The 17,132-nt window shown below is 43.8% G+C and overlaps 1 protein-coding gene across 2 annotated transcripts in view; it reads left to right on the top strand.

The window, feature by feature from the left end:
* UBE4B (ubiquitination factor E4B) overlaps window positions 1-17,132 on the top strand; it is an 87,334-nt gene that overhangs the window by 53,973 nt on the left and 16,229 nt on the right. For both annotated transcript variants that reach the window (XM_016214619.2, XM_016214618.2), the window contains 7 exons: window positions 454-567; window positions 1,958-2,156; window positions 4,452-4,590; window positions 11,358-11,457; window positions 12,665-12,792; window positions 13,394-13,492; window positions 14,215-14,450. In XM_016214619.2, coding sequence (XP_016070105.2) covers window positions 454-567; window positions 1,958-2,156; window positions 4,452-4,590; window positions 11,358-11,457; window positions 12,665-12,792; window positions 13,394-13,492; window positions 14,215-14,450 — 1,015 coding nt within the window. The remainder of the gene's footprint in view (window positions 1-453; window positions 568-1,957; window positions 2,157-4,451; window positions 4,591-11,357; window positions 11,458-12,664; window positions 12,793-13,393; window positions 13,493-14,214; window positions 14,451-17,132) is intronic.

Below are 17,132 nucleotides of genomic sequence, written 5' to 3'. Positions count from 1 at the left end.
GGGGACCAGTCCTGGGTTCAGTGGCCAGGCTCTCTCTCCAGCTTGCTCTTAGGCATTTAAAACATGGGGGTGAGTGAGCACTGTTAGTTTGACTCACTTTTCCCAAATGTAGATTCTGTGTCTTCAGTTCTCAAATTTAAAAGCAGCAAAATTATAGGCTAATTATAGCATAATTAAGGTCATTTGGTCCTATCCTGGAAAGGAAATAGCAAAGGCTATGTATTAAAACTATAACTGCTCCCCTCCTCCACTCCATGCTCTGCTTTCATGCCCATGTCAACGCGGTTGAACATGGACGTCTCTTCTATTCTATTCTCCCTGTGGTCAGGTTCCCCTAAAGTGAGTAGAAGTGGGAGAGGAGAGAGTGGGGAAAAGCCAGCTGTTCTGAAGTCAAAAGGAATAATTTTTAAAGTAAAGTTTTAATTTTTTTGTTGTTCTTAAAATAAATTTCAGCAAGAGCTTTTCAAGATTCTGCATAGTATTCTGTTAAATGGTGAAACCCGTGAGGCTGCCCTTGGTTACATGGCAGCTGTCGTCAACGCCAATATGAAAAAAGCACAGATGCAGGTAGGACCCCTAACGGCTCCTTTTATTTGTTCGTTAAATTCATCCCTGTAACTCCTATCCGTTCAGCACCGACCACACATCGTTCTAGGAGGTGGAGATGCAGTGTTGAACGAGATAAAGACCCTCCCACTTCTGTGCAGCTGGTGTGCTATAGGGTAAATGAGTAGGCACATAAGCATCATTTCAGACAGTCATGGCGTCTGGGAAGCAAATGGAGCAAGGTCCCGGACTGGAGAGTAACCGTGGAGGTGCCAGAAAGAAGCCTGGGGTGAATTTTGATTGGGTTGCAGAAAGACCCCTCTATGGAGATGACATTTGATCAGGGACCTGACTGATAAGAAAGAACTGGCCATTGCAAGGCTGGGAAAAGAGCTTTCTAGATACATACAAGGCACTAAGGTAGGAATGAGCTGGCTTTGGAACAAGCCCCACATGCTGGCTCTTGTAGCTGGAGGACAGTGAACAGGAAAGAGAAGGGGGAGTGGTAAGAACTGTAATGAGAAACCATTGGAGGGTTTTTTAGCACATCTGCTGTGCGGAGAATGGACTAAAGTGGGAAGAGGGGCAGGAGCAGACCCCAGGAGACCAGTTCCAAGGTTACATGTGCACAAGCCCTGGTGAGGGAGGCTAGTGGCCTGGGCTCTTTTTGCAGAGTGGAAAAGTTACAAGGACATCCTTCCCATATTATTAATGAATGATGTGACATTTCTACTCAGGAGAAGGAAGAGTATGGAGCAGAGCATGGACCTTGTATTAGACTGCCTGGGTTTCCAGTTGTGGTTCATTGTTTACTGACAGTGGGACCTCAGACAGTTACTCCCCTGTTTCCCCATTTTCTCGTTGCTAAAGGGGTAATAAAAGTACTGAACTTGTGGATTTACTGTACGTAAAGCTGTTAGAATAGTGCGCACTACATAGCAAACACTGAGCTGATGTTACCTATCGTTACTATAGTTCGATTATTAATGCAGGACTGTGCTAATGCTGTCTGCTAGAGAGACTTACTCGGGGGAACAGTGAAACTAGTCATTTTGATGTTCTTAAGGGGAAATGAAGAGAAAGGAGCACTGTTTAGTGTGCTTCTACTTACTGATTTTGAGGGTCTTAGCAAATCACTTACATTCCCTGAGCCTTAGTTTCCCCCTGGAAAATGGGAGTAATAGTATAACTGACTTCTACGGGCTACTGTGAAGATTCAGAGCGAGAATGTGTCAGATGTTTCCCATATGATGAGCACTGAACAAGTAGCACCTGCTAATGGAGTGACAGTGGGGACATGATAGACGTGTCCTGTCATCGACTCTAAGATGCACATTTGGTCTGTCCTGTAAAGTTGTGCCAGAGTTTTTGTTCAGTCATCATTCTAAATCCTTCCTTTCATGTTTCACAGACAGATGATAGGTTGGTTTCTACAGATGGGTTTATGCTGAACTTCCTCTGGGTGCTGCAGCAGCTCAGCACAAAGATCAAGCTAGAGACGGTCGACCCCACGTACATCTTCCACCCGAGGTGTCGGATCACCCTGCCCACCGATGAGACCAGAGTGAATGCGACCATGGAGGATGTGAGCGACTGGCTGACAGAGCTTTGTGAGTGATGTGCTCATTGTCAGGGCATTAAAATGCTGCCCTTCTGTGTTTTTAATTTAAAAAAAAAAGAATATATATACGTCCTTTATCAACAGGATACGGTTGGACTCAGCGCATCATCGCACAGCTTGGACATGAAACCAGCGCAGCGTCTCTGTCTGTCGCCTTGCTCCCTCTGGCCCTTGCTCCTGTCCTCCAGGGACAGTGTCACTGACTCCTCTCCCCCTGCAGTGGCGACATCAGACTGAGTCACCCTGCGGGGGTGGCCGAGGCCGGGGTGTGTCTGAGGGCTTGATTGCTTCTCTCGCCCAGGGAGTCAGCGTTGCTGACACTCACCAGCCATGGGTCCCAGGGCCAGACATGGGAGATTTTAACCAAAACAGGCAGCATCCTAACCGGAGACGTTAGTGTGCCCTCCATTTTCACCTTCCCTTACATTCTATAGGAAGTTTCCAGTTCGCAGGCTAATGGGCTGATCAGGGAAAGAACATTAATAAACATCATAATAGTAAATACACTGTCCTCTAGTTGACTGTGAGGAGACCGAGGTTCCGAAGGTGCCGCGCTCGGCCAGCCTGTCGCGCGCTGCTCTGTCTTGTGGGCCGAGCCCGGGCCCTTCCCCCGCTGCCCCGCGGCTGGGCTGAGGTCGTCCTCCCCGAAGTGCAGTTTCTCGTGGTTGTCAGCAGTGAAGGAAGCAACCTAATTCTCTACGAAATTTCTGTTTCACTCAGGAGGCCCAGTTGAATAAGCCAGGCAGACTTGAGAATTAGGATCTGGGCTCTTGGGGTCCCAGCTGGGGCCAGGGGAGTTACAGGGTTGTGGAGGAGAAGGTCACGGGGGCTTTTCTAGAGAGCACGCCGCCCAGAGAAAGGCTGGAGCTAAGCAAGCTCTGAGGAGGCCCCTTCCAGAGGGAGGGCTCCCGGACGGGGGAGGGAGAAGAGAGCCTAGCTGCTCGGCCTTGGCCGGTTTCTTGGCGAAAGGCAGTGGTGCCCCAGGGAGGTCCAGGGAGGCAGAGGGAGAGAATGCAAAGGGAAGGAAGGACAGCAGGCAGAGGGGAGTCAGGGAAGCTTGTGACAGGTGAAGTGTATCTGGGAGATGGGTGACAGGAAAACAGAAAAGTAGAAATGCAAGAGAGAGAAAGGGGCACATGTTCTGTGTTGTAAAAACTCAACGATGATACTGGGTTTGGAAGTGAATCCTAAGGCGGGAGATCTTCTGCTTTTCAGTTTCTTTGTTTAGGTACAATCCCAAAGAATCTCAACACTGGGCATTCACCCAGTGGCCACATCCAGCTGTATAGGTAGGTGGGTGGTTCCCAGCTGCCCCAATTAAGAAGTTAGAGTTCATGGAGTCTAGAAAAAAGATTATTTTGTTTGGATGCTAGTGATTCCTCACAAATTATTACCTCTCCAGAAAATGTATGAGCTAGAGATATGATAGGCAATAAAAATTAACACAGTAAAAAAAGTTCTTATTTGGATTAGCCAAAACCAAATAGATGTGTAGAGAAAATCGAAGGAAATAGGCTGTTCTGAGTTTAAATATACCTATAAATGATATTCTGGCTGAAGTGGCTCAGTTGGCTGAGCATCGTCCTGTGCACCAAAGGGTTGCCCGTTCGATTCCCAGTCAGGGCACATGCCAGGGTTACAGGCTCGATCACCAGTAAGGGGCGTGCAGGAGGCAGCCGATCAATGTTCCACTTTCACATCGATGTTTCTCTTTCTCCCCTCTCCCTCCCTCTCTCTAAAAATCAATTAAATATTTTTAAAAATTATAATAACATCATTCTTAATTACACTTTCCAGCATGTGCTCCCAAAAGCTGGGAGTGAGGAGTAGTTTTTTGTACATTGACCCTCCCAGTAGCAGTTCTAATAGAGAAAAAGTAGAAACAACAAATATGCCCAGCAGTAGGGAAATGGTCGGACCTGTGGCTTAGTAACATACTCTAATACCATTTTGAAGAATGCAGGTCATATGTAAACTACCTCAGGAAGATGCATCACAAAAGGTTGTTGGTGTACATGTATGTAAACACTTAAAGCCGATGGGAAAGAAAACCTGCTCTTTAAATGAAGCCCACGAGAATTCTGTTTTTCTTATAACGTTACTCAGGTTTATAATGTTTTTAGGTTTTTCTTTCAGGTTGTAGTTTTTATTGTCTAATAATTTTTTAAGTGTCCTTAAGCTTGAAAATTTAAGTGGAATTTTGCCTAATATTATTAGTTGTGCTTTTTCTCTGACTTAGTCCTGTAACCAGTTTTATTTAGGAGATTATGTTATTTTTCCCTAGATGGAGATCAGCCTCCATTTTCTGAGCCGAAATTCCCTACGGAATGCTTCTTTCTTACCCTGCACGCCCACCACCTCTCTATTCTGCCGAGTTGCCGTCGCTATATCCGCAGACTCCGGGCCATCCGGGAGCTCAATAGGTATGTGTGTGATGTCGTGTCCTGAGATTGCCTGAGTCACCGTGGGTTCTCACAAGCAAGCAGTTCCATTGTGCCCACCTGATGTGAATGTGAGGGGGACGATATTCCAGAGTACCATCTGCCTCCACTGCCACATCCTTGTTCCTCAGTTGGCCAGAGTTCTTTACACAGTGATGGGACCCAAACTTTGGTTTCTTAGAGTTCTCAACCCTTGGTATGTGGTTACTACAGGTTTCCATGAACTTTTCCCACTGGGTATGGTATTACCAGGAGGCACTTTGAAGGATCTCTTGGATTCTAGACATACCCCTCCTCTGGGCTGTGAAACGGTAACTCTGGTTTCTCTTGAAAAACAAGATTAATTTACTCCCACCAACACGCAATTCACTTTCTGCATGTTGCCCTGCGGCTTAAAGAGTCCAGAATGGCCAGATAGTATCTCAGTTTCCAATTCACTAGCACGACTGTTGTTTTACTTCATCTAAGCATTTCTCCCCATATGCCAGCATCTCCAAGCAAACAGAAGTCACAGGAACAGGAGGAAAACATGTTTTTGAACAGGTCATCTTGAATTATAATGCAGTGGCCTCTTCCACCATTTGCCAGAACCCCGTGTAGTCGGCTGTGACAGAAGATGTCATGTCTGTATCTGTAACTCTTACATATATGTCCACCTTGCTAAAATCACTTATTTCCAGTAGTTATTCAGTAAATTCCTTAAGATTGCCTTTCTACACGCAATCATGTTGTCTGTATATGACGACAGTTTGTTTCTCTCTTATACTTTTTTTTCATGCCTTAGTTCCCTGGACACAATTTCCACTACGGTCCTATGTAGAAATAGCCTTGAAATTTGCCTGTTACTCTAATTAATCGGTGTAAGCGTTTTTGTATATCCTGTTATCAGATTAAGGAAATTCCCTTTTATTTCTAGTTTTCTAAACATTTTTTATTCTTGGCAGGAGTTGAATTTTATTAAATGTCTTTTTTTCCATTCTTTTGAGATCAGATTTTTTTTCTGCTTTATTCTTTAATGTGGTAGAATTATATCAATTGGTTTTCTGGTATTAAACAACCTTTCGTTTTTAGAATAAACTCCATTTTTATATTATTGCTTTTATATCTCATTGGATACTCATTTTGCTAATATTCTGTTTAGATTTTTTTTTAAATCCTCACCTGAGGATATTTTTTCCATTGCTTTTCAGAGAGAGTGGAAGGGGAGTGAGAGAGAAACATGAGCGTGAGAGAGACGCCTCAATTGGTTGCCTCCCAAACACACACCTACCTGCAACCCAGGTACATGCCCTTGGCCAGAATGGAACCTGGGACCCTTCAGTCAGCAGGCCAAAGCTCTAACCACTGAGCCAAACTGGCTAGGGCCTGTTTAGAATTTTTAAGTCTGTTCAAAGAACGATTGACCTCTAATTTTCATTTTTTGTTAAGTCCTCATATTTTGGTATCTACAGTATACTTGTCACGTAGGATGAGAGGGGAGTGTTTCCTCTTTTTATATTCTTTGGAAGAGTTTATTGTATAAGAATTATGTTACATTTTTCTTTAATGTTTGGAGACATTCATTGATGAAGCTATCTAGGCTTAGAGTTTTCTTTCTGGAAAGGTTTCTAAATTATGTATTTTATTCAATTACTAGATATAGGGCTATTTAGATTTTCATTTCATATTGGGTCAGTTTTCCCACGATATCTAAAGTTTCAGCATTTTTAAGGATAAAGTTGTTCATAATACACTCTTTTTATCATTTTAATATCTGTAGGATCTTTGTGATTTCCTCCCACTTTCTTTTAGTTTAATTTGCTTTTTGTTGATGTTTCTGTTGCCTGTTAAGATTTTTTTTTTTTTTTTAAATATATCTTTATTGATTTCAGAGAGAGGAAAGGAGAGGGAGAGAGAGAGATAGAAACATCAATGATGAGAGAGTCACTGATCGAGCCCGCAACCTGGGCATGTGCCCTGACCGGGAATCGAACCCCGAGTACCTGGATCCTAGTCGACTCTCAACCGCTGAGCCACGCCCAGCCGGGCTGCCTGTTAAGATTGATGCTTAAATCATTCATTTGCAGCCCTTCCTTATATATTCACTTAAGGCTGTTTAGTTAAGCATGGCTTTAACTGCATCCGTTGTTCTTGGTACGTCCATTATTTTTAAATTGAGGTTGCCTGGCCAGGCGTGGCTCAGCAGTTGAGCGTCGGCCTAGGATCCAGGAGATCGGGGTTCGATTCCCAGTCAGGGCACATGCCCGGGTTGCGGGCTTGATCCCCAGTCGGGGACCTGCGGGAGGCAGACAATCAGTGACTCTCTTAATGTTTCTATCTCTCTCTCCCTCTCCCTTCCTCTCTCTGAAGTCAATAAAGATATATTTTTAAAAATAATAATAAAAAAATAAATTGAGGTATAATTGACATATAGCATTATATTGGTTTCACGTATTCAACATAATAATTATATATTGCAAAATGATCACCACAGCAAGTCTAGTTAACGTTGTCACCATACGTAGATAATTTTTTTCCTTGTCATGAGAATTTTTTAGATCTACTCTCTTAGCAACTTTCAAATACGCAATACAGTATTATTAGTATTATAAACTATAGTCACCACACAGTACATTACCTCCCCATGACTTATTTTATAACTGGAAGTTTGTTCCTTTTGATCCCCTTGACCCATTTCATCCAATCCCTAACCCCACTCTCCCCCTCTGGCAGCCACCAAGCTGTTCTCTGTATCTGTAAGCTCAGTTTTTGTTTTTTAAGATTCCACATATGCGTGAGATCATGTGGTATTTGTCTTTCTTTGACATATTTCACTAAGCATAATGCCCTCCAAAGTCCATCCATGTTGTTGCAAATGGCAAGATTTCATTCTTTTTTATGGCTGAATAAAATTCCACTATGTATGTGTGTGTATGTATGTGTGGTGTGTGTGTATATATAACCACATTTCTTTATTAGTTCATTTGTTGATGGACACTTAGATTGTTTTTACATCTTGGCTGTTGTAAATAATGCTGCAGTGGACATAGAGATGCATATATCTTTTCAAATTAGAGTTTTCATTTCTTTCAGATAAACACCCAGAAGTGGAATTGCTGGGTCATATGGTAGTTCTAATTTTAATTTTTTTAAGAACTTTGATACTGTTTTCTCTAGCGATGATAGCGATTTACATTCCTACCAGCAGTGCAGAGGGGCTCCCTTTTCTCCACACCCTCACCAACACTTATTTTTTGTCTTTTTGATAATAGCCATTCTGACAGGCGTGAGGTGATACCGCATTGTGAGTTTTTGCATTTCCCTGATGGTTAGTGATGTCTTATTTTCTTATTCCTTTCAAAATATTTTCTAATTTTTATTATTTTTTGTTTGACCTATGGGTTATATAAAGACATATTTAAATTTCAGATACTTCGGGAATTTCTCCACTTTTGTTATTGATTTCCAGCCTAACTCCATTATGGTCAGGATGCGTGCTCTGATTCATGCCCTTTGAGCCTTATTGAGATGGCTTTGCAGCCTCACATTTCCGTTAGCCTCGTGTTTCATACAGGCTAAAAGAATGTGCCTCCTGGCTTGTTTATTGCAGTGTTTCATATGTCATTTAAATCAAGTGTGTCATCTGTTGTTTCAGTTTTCATTATATCTGCTGATTTTTATTAGCATATAATTTATATCAGTTATTGAGAGAGTCTTGTAAAAGGCTCAGACTATGGTTGTGGGTTTGTTTCTTTCTTCATCCTGGAGTGGATGCCATCCTGGGATCCCAACACTCCCACAGACTTTGGGGGATACATTTCAGTGACACCACCTGCCACCTTCACTCCCGGCCACAGTGGAGTCACTGTTATGCTTTTTAGAGATGTTGGTATTCCCCTCACCTGTGTATTTTTTACTGCTGGGACATAGTTGGGGTATGTGTGTGTTTTGGGAGGGCAGTTATCTGAGCTAGCCATAATGGTAAATCTATATTATTATTCCCAGCTTCTCAAATTTTTGGATTTCTTCCTCTGAATTATATCAAGGAATTCCTGACAACTCAAATTTTATTCAGTGCAGGTCACTGTCAGTTCCATGTTTCAGATAGCTAGGCACACAGAACCGCTCCCAGCTACTCAGGATAGTGCTGCATCCAGAATCTCTCACAGGGGTAATCATGTCAGTGAATTTACCCTACATGCTTCTCTGTTGCTGATGAAGCATCTTAGGATCCATTCCCTCACATACTCCCACATTTCTGTCACCTCATGTGTAGTAGGTGGGATAACGGTGTCTCAAAGATATTCATGCCCTAGACCTCAGAACCTGTGAATATGTTACCTTACATGGTAAAAGAGACTTTGCAGATGTGATTAAGTTTAGGATCTTGATATGGGGAGATTTTCCTGGACTACCTGGGTGGACCCAATATCACAAGGGTCCTTATAAGTGGGAGACACATAAGACAGAGTGAGAAAAGGGCATGTGATGACGGAAGCAGATGTCAGAGTGAAGTGGTTGGTCTGTGAGCCAAGGAATATAGGTGACCTCTAGAAGTCACAAAGGGCAAGGAAACTTTCTTCCCTAGAGCCTCAAAAGGGAACGCTGACCAAGTGAGACTTCTCACCTCCAGAGCTCTGTGACTGTAATTGCGTTGTTTCAAGACACTAAGTTTGTGATAATTTGTTACAGCAGCCATGGGAAGCTAATATAACACACTAGCAAGCCTTGCCCTTCTTTTTCTTCCCATGTGAACTTCTCCGGCATATATGACTTTGTAATTGGCCCATAAGGACAGTAATTGATCTCACTCTGGTTATGTCTGGACGCAGTGATGTATGATGGGTTGGAACCTAAGGGAATTTGACATTTTCCTGCAACATGACCACCTTAGGCACGAGCATTGCTGGAGCTGCTTCTGCTAGCAAGCAAGGCTCAGAGAAGTAAGGGCTTTGGGTACATGGACTCATCAAATGCTCCCCAAATCCTCCTTTTGAACTCTTGAAGCACCAGTCTTTGCTCTAACTTTCAGATAAGAGACCCAGTAAGGATATGAATTCAGTTTCTATTATAATTTGGTACTTTGTACGACCAGACTCTATTTTATGGTCATCTTAGAAACTCCCTGGCTCATTTACTTTTCTTTGAGGTGAGATTTTAATATCTTGGGCCTGTCATTTTATTCTATAAGCTCTCCAGTGTAGTAGAAGTAGCAGCTCCATGTCTTCATTCCAGGAGATCGCTTGTGATCATTCGTGCAGCTACTTTTCCACTGAGAGCCTTGGGCTACCAGTGTTCCGGCCTGAAATGCCAACTGCATCTTCACTGCTGAGTCAAAGGACTAATCCCAGAGGCCCATTTCTCTTGAGGGCTTGTTAACTGTGTAACCTCTTCTGTTGCCAATAATCATATAGGTTGTTATATTAGTTTCCTATTGCTGCTGCAACAGATTATCACAACCTTCGTGACTTAACATCAGTGGTTATCTTACAGTTCTGAGGAGTAGAAGTCCTAAAGTCAAGCCTGCGCTCCTTCTGGAGGCTCTAGGGAAGAAAATCTTTCCTTGCCTTTTCCAGCTTCTAGCAGCCACCTGCATTCCTTGGCTCATGGCCCCTTCCTCCATTTTCAAAATTAACATCACATTGAGCTCTCTCTCTCCGACGTCTACTGTCACATCTCCTCCTCTTACTCTGGCTCCCTCTTTCTCTTAGAAGGACTCTGTGATGACATTAGGCCCACCCAGACAATCCAGGATAATCTCCCCATCTCGAGGCCCATACCCTTAATCACATCTGCAAAGTCCCTGTTGCCCTGTAAGGTAACAAACACACTCTCAGGTTCTGGGGATTGGGATGTGACATCCTGGTGTGGGGAGCATTCTGTCTGTCACACTCGTGTTCTGGTCACACACCAAGCAGTCCAGTTTATGTGGGAAGAGGAGGAGGGCTCTTACAGGTTACCATGCGGTTTACTGAATCCTTGGAATGGCTGGGAAAAAGGTTCTCCTGTGAACCTGGCCCTGCAGGAAGCTGCTTCAGGGTTCAGCCAGACGGCAGAGCCGCCTCCAAGTGCTTCCAGAACCATGTGGCTGCCACTTGTAGTATTCACGCCGCCTTCAGTGAGGGCTCCGGGCTGGCTCATGCGCAGAAATGCCGGCAGCAAGGGAGTCAGGGAAAGGTAGTTTTTTAAAAAAAAAACAATCAGCTTCTAGTTTCCTCACAATGTCTTGATAGAAAGGGGTTGAGATAGTGTTAAGTGAGCCATCCTTTAAAATGTGCAGCATATTACATGATCAGAGAAGACCAGCTCACTGACAGGTGATACCTGAAGGAAGTGAGGGAGCAGGGGGCCTCGGAGGTCGGCCTTCCAGGCAGAGGGGCAGCTGTAAGAAAAGGAGGCAGTGCCATCAGTCAGGTCGCCTTTCATTGTGGGTGGCTGAGTAGGCACAGTAACCGTGAATGTTCTTGAGACTCCTCCCTCCCAGGAAAATCAGGAAGCAACGTATTTCCTTCCAAGAGCTTACTGTGTTTCATCGTGTCTCAGGTGTCACCAGCCTTAAGGCATCATTTTAGGAAGCAATGAGAAAGAGAAATGCTGCCAGTTAAGCCATAACTTGCCATTGATTGTAAGAGATTCTCTGATTTTAGAAATGCTAAAATTGAGGGAGGAAATGTGTGTGAGAGTCAATGAAATGGTCGGAATGAATAGATAAGATGGATAATGGGCCCGTGTGTTTTCTTTCATTTGACTGTTAGTCTTTTTGTTTTCAGAACCGTGGAAGATTTGAAAAATAACGAAAGCCAATGGAAAGATTCCCCCCTGGCAACTAGACACCGTGAAATGCTGAAGCGCTGCAAAACTCAGCTTAAGGTCCGTATAGGTCATCAAAATAAGTCTCGACCATCCTCATACTAGTAAATTCCCACCAGAATATGCGCCTTGAGTGAGCAGTTTGGGGTCCTTATTTTTTCTTCATCATTCTTTCCCCCCAAGATAAAATGGTGCATCTAAAAACGTGTTGATACTTTGCGTGAATCTGTGTAATATTTGAATTTCAGGATAGACTGTGCGTATGCTCTGCCAATGACATTATGAATTCTTAATCGATTTTATCATCCTCAGTTTAACATTCCCTACCTTGTGTAAGACCCTCCCCACCTACTACCCCAACCCTGCACCCCGAGCACGCCCCATTCTGTCCGGCCGTGCATCTTCCCGGTTTGACAGTGATTCGTGGTGGTGGAAAGATCTCTTTCCTTTGCACTTCATTTTTCATTTTTAATTGAAAACAATCCATCACACAGAGCCTAACTGGAGACAGGAAGATTCTGCTCACAAGGTGTAGCTCTTAAAAAAAGTTGTATAAGGGAAGCACAGATAGCAAGTTTATGCGTTTTTATGTTTATGCTCAAATTAGAAAGCTGAATGTTAGCTGTTCCTGCTTTCTGTTGATTAGTGGCATAATGTGTAGATAAATGTGTTTATCTGGCTTGGATTTCTGGCACAAGTTAGGATTTTATTTTAGCTTTATTTATTAAGAGACTAGACCTCTTTGAGATGCAGAATAAGCCGGGGCTCTCATCTGGAGTCTGCAGAGCCCTCAGGCACTCCATAGGTACTGTTTCAAGGAGTCAATACACTGTTTAAATTAATAAGTCAGTGTGTGCAGCATGTGTGTGTGTTTGGCTCTCACAGCAATCCGGAGGTAGGTGGACAAGCATTTTGCCCAAGGGCAGCTCGTAAGTACTGACCTGGAATCTAGATGCAGATCTGTTTGGCTTCTTCCCACTAACCATCCCTGATACCCAAAGAGCCACCCCTGTCGGCCCCCTCCCCACTCAAGTTATTTAAATATGACAGCAGTGACCTGCCTTTGAGCACTCACCGTGTGCTGGGTTTTGTGTCCAGTGGTCTGCGTGGCAGAGCTTTTATTTTTCTTAAAACGTAACCAGCATCCTAAAGCTGGTTGGCAGCGAGGCTCCTGTCGCCCCAGACCTCCCCTCTCCCGGCCCCTCCCCGCCCAGCGCCACAGGTGCTCGGCCACCGACTGACCGTGGCTGGGCCACCCCTTCCACAGAAACTGGTACGATGCAAGGCGTGTGCCGACGCTGGTTTACTTGACGAGAGCTTCCTGAGGAGATGTCTGAATTTTTACGGCCTTCTCATTCAGCTGCTGCTCCGCATCCTGGACCCCGCCTATCCCGAGTGAGTGCGCTCCTTCCTCTCGCCCGCATTCTGCTCGCCTGGGCGGTGTGGTCCTTACTGTTCTTCAGAGTCCGCAGCCGAAACCCAGACCTTCCCTTCTCAGGAGTTCACCTGTCAGTGTCCAGACTGTACCTACGTAGACTATGACATTAGTAGTATTAGTCGGTGTTTTCCCTGTAATTAGTTACAGTAATAAGGGAATGGCAGCACCTGCAATTTTAATTTTGACATAGTGCTTTTTAAAAATTGGCTTTATTTTCATTTTTATCAATCCTTGATTGATAGAAAATGAAATCTATAAATGGGAAGCTAAAAGCTGGAAATAACAAGATATTGGGCTCTCCTAAGCACTGGGCCCAGGAAAATACCTGGTCAATTCGGAGAATGAGCTGAGAACGTTGTTGGCCTTTCTGTCCTCACCTGCACAGCTCCTCCAGGTAGCCATGTTTATTTCACTTTTTATTATCATTTGGTTGTTGTTATGAAGCCTGTGCGTCCCCGAGGTTGGCCCGAGCCCTCTGCAGGAGTGGAAAGTGTGATTTAAAGGACGGGTGTAACTGTCCTCTCAAACTGTCACTTGTGCTTTGTTTCTCATTGACAGTGTAACACTGCCTTTAAGTTCAGACGTCCCCAAGGCGTTTGCAGCATTGCCTGAGTTTTATGTAGAAGATGTTGCTGAATTTTTATTTTTTATTGTACAGTAAGTTTCTTTAACATGTTACTATTTCTAATATGTTTTAAATGTCATGTGTGTAGTATTATATGATGAATTATATTGCAAACCTCCATTTTATGCCTGAAATTTTGTGTAACTGCTTTAACTGCTTGGAAAAATAAATCCAAATGGTGGCACCAGGCCAATTCCAGTAATATCTCAGAGACATTATTGGAATAATGTCTTCCATGAAAATGGAGTTGAATTTCTAGTAATTATGTGTTTCTGAGAAACAGTAGGAGTGGTTTATAAATATCTGAGTGAACATTCAAAAGCCAGGAATACCCACATCTATATTTTGTACCAAAAATGTTCTCAGTGGTAGAATTGGAGAAAGGTCACAAAATAATGAGTTGAGTTTATAACTGACTTTTTAGATTTTTAAAAATGAAAACAACTCCATTAAAGTTTTTTAAAGTATTTGGGTAGTGAAAGTCTTTTTTGAAATCCACGTGATGATTCAGTCATAGCTTTGTTTCACTTTCTAAAACATAATAAGTTATTCTAAAATATTATGGCCAATAGATGTAATAGGTTTTAAATCTATCTAGTTATAATAGAAATAGTCACTTTAAACTCATTAGGTTAAAGAGAATTTAGGATGCTGGCTCCTAGACCTATTCGGCCCCTGACTCTCGTAAGGACACCAGCACCCAGCCAGGTGGAGACTCTGAGCTTTGTTTCTTGCTCCTCTCACCCCTCTTCAGATACTCGCCTCAGGTGCTCTATGAGCCCTGCACTCAGGATATTGTGATGTTCCTCGTTGTGATGTTATGCAACCAGAACTACATCCGAAATCCATACCTGGTGGCCAAACTGGTGGAAGTCATGTTTATGACCAACCCTGCTGTTCAGCCACGAACCCAGAAGTTTTTTGAAATGATTGAGAACCATCCTCTCTCCACCAAATTGTTGGTCCCTTCCCTAATGAAGTTTTATACAGGTAGGTTCCTGGTATACAGGTAGTCGAGGCCCTCTAAAGCCAGTGGATAAAGTCACTCTAACCCTGGTAGCAAATATCCTGACATCCACTTAAACGTATAACCCACTAGCCCGCTGCCAGCAGAGCCTGTGCTGCTGGTTCCTTTCCATGAGTGGTGGGAATGTCGCATTGACCGTTTGTTCTCATACAAGTCCTTGAAGGGATCCATTGAAAGTCAGATGCGTAATGTGGAGACCCAATTGGAATCAGCAGCACATGTTGGTGTTTTTATCTGAAAATACCTGGTTCATTTTAGCTTTGAACTTGAGCTTTAGTTTTGTTACACTGTCCTATAACGCAGAATTTTGAAGCTATGGGTAAAACAGAGCTTGTTGAAAATGCTTATTGTTGGGAGCCGTGCTCAAACGGATGGAAGCAGACTCTCTGGAAGTCTTCGCTCACTCACGAATTCTACACATTTGCTGAGTGCCAGACACTGTTCTAGGTGCTGGCTGACACTGGCGAACAGGGCTGAGCACACAACACACACTGCAAGGAGCGCCTCTTTTTCTGCTGGGATTATATTCTAGATTTTCATTTTTAATTTGGCTTTTCATTTGCAAACGTCTTTTCATAAAGTCCATTACCTGTGGGACATATTCACCTGTCCTCTCCCAATGGCACAGGATTGTACTAATGGGGCATTTCCCCTCCAGTTTATATATTTCTCGGGAAAAAAGTGTGTCCTGTGTGCCTCTCTGTCTTCCGTTGAACGTGGCACATTCCGGGCGCCGGGGTCTTTGGCATTCCGTAGAGCCTACTCGCCTTGCTCTGGGAAGAAACACCGGCTCCGGAGTGCGGTCCCCTGCTCGCAGCAGCAGTTGGGATTCCTCTGTGTTCAGTGAGCCATCCCTTCCCTGCTGGCTCACACCTGCTCCTGCTCATGTTGGGCTGCTGCTGCCATCTCTCGTCACTTCTGAGGGCCCTAAGAATCTCTCTGCCTCCTTTCCCCACTGTCACAATTACTTTGTGGCATCTGAGTTTCTCTTCCTCCTCTAGCCACCTATATCCTCGTAAACCTAAAGCAGGTTCACAAGCCCTTTAAAGTTTTGTTAACATCCTCGCCTGGCGACAGCACAGGACACTCCTGGGTAGAAGGCCCTTGGCTCCCAGTTCTCCTCTTTTATCTCTACGCCCTGGTGGGAGGACGTGGGTCATTCAGGTGCAGATGGTGCATTGCACGTTTGCAGGACAGGACCTGGCATATGCCTTGCACGTATCTGGTTTGGTTGAATTGAAGATCATTCTGCATTTCTTAAAATAATGATGAGGTACCTTTTTCACCTATCAAATTTATTTTTAAGATGAGAATACCTAGTGCTAACATGCTTGTGGAGAAAGAAACTAACCTGCAAAAGCCTATTTAATTTCTCCTATAGCTAGTGTGCAGAATCAGTGATATAAAACACCATGAGAACGTCCGTTGGCAAAGCCTTTCTGGAAGGCAGCTTGGCAGTCCACACCAAGAGCCTTAAAAATGTTTATATACTATTTTTCAGTCAGGGCCCAGTCAGGAAAACCGAAACATACCAGTTTTTTTTTAATAGAATATAATATAAGGAACTGGTCAAATAGGTATTTGAAGACAGAAAAGGCAAATAGGGAACATTGGGGTAACACATATTATAGGTGCAGAAAGCGGCCATCATCTGTCCCCGGGGCTGGCGGAACCAAAGGACTGGGGTTCTTGGAGTGTAGCTGCTCCGACGAGGGCTTGGACAGAGCCAGGACCTAGACCCCTGAGGAAGGACACTGGCCAGCTGGGTTGGTGTCTGTGGGTGTTCAAGGCTGCTAGGCCTGCGAGTATGACTGCTGCTCCTGGTGGGGAGCACCATTGCTGACCGGGTCAGCAAGCCAGCCAGAGATCCGCGTCCCTCGCCTTCAGTTGCCAGTTCTGTCGTGCCCCCTGTTGGCGAACCTAACAAATGGCCAGCTGCAAAGGGAACCGTTTGCCCCAGCCTCACAAAGCCAAGTATAAAGTGGGGGTTTGGGGCAGAGAGACAGCAGCTAAATAACCAGCACACCCTCATGTGCGTAAACTTAATTTCTAGGAATTATTCTATGGGAACAATTATAAATGTATGTAAATGTTTATAATAATATTCACCACAGCATTATTTATAGTTCTGTATAGTGAAAGTGAAGTATGACCGCATTTTGCCCTGGCCGACTTGGCTCAGTGGTTAGAGCGCCGGCCCGCGGACTGAAGGGTCTTAGGTTCAATTCCAGCCAAAGGCACCTACCTCAGTTGCAGGCTCGATCCCTGGCCCTGGTCGGGGAGCATGTGGAAGGCACCCAGTCGATGTGGCTCCCTCACACCGGTGCTTCTCCCCCCCTTCCACTCTCTCTGAAAAAGCAATGGAAAAAATATCCTCGGTGAGGATTAAAATATATATATATATATGAGACCACATTTTGGTGCATATACATATGATAGAAAAAAGTGTGGAAGAATATATACCAAAATATTGACAGGGAGTTGGTTATTTTTGAATGGTAGAATTGTGAGTAGTTTATTTCTTTACTTTTTTTTTTATCTGAACTTTTAAAATTTTCTACACTGAACATGTATTGTTAGTATTAACACCAAAAAAGTTAAATGTATTTTGTACTCAGTGCCCTGCCATCTCTGCAACCCTGGAG

This window comes from Miniopterus natalensis, chromosome 9 (assembly GCF_054644295.1).
Source record: "Miniopterus natalensis isolate mMinNat1 chromosome 9, mMinNat1.hap1, whole genome shotgun sequence".
NCBI classification, from domain to species: Eukaryota; Metazoa; Chordata; class Mammalia; order Chiroptera; family Miniopteridae; genus Miniopterus; species Miniopterus natalensis.
Note: the sequence above shows the minus strand (reverse complement) of the source record. Positions and strands in the feature narration are given on the sequence as shown.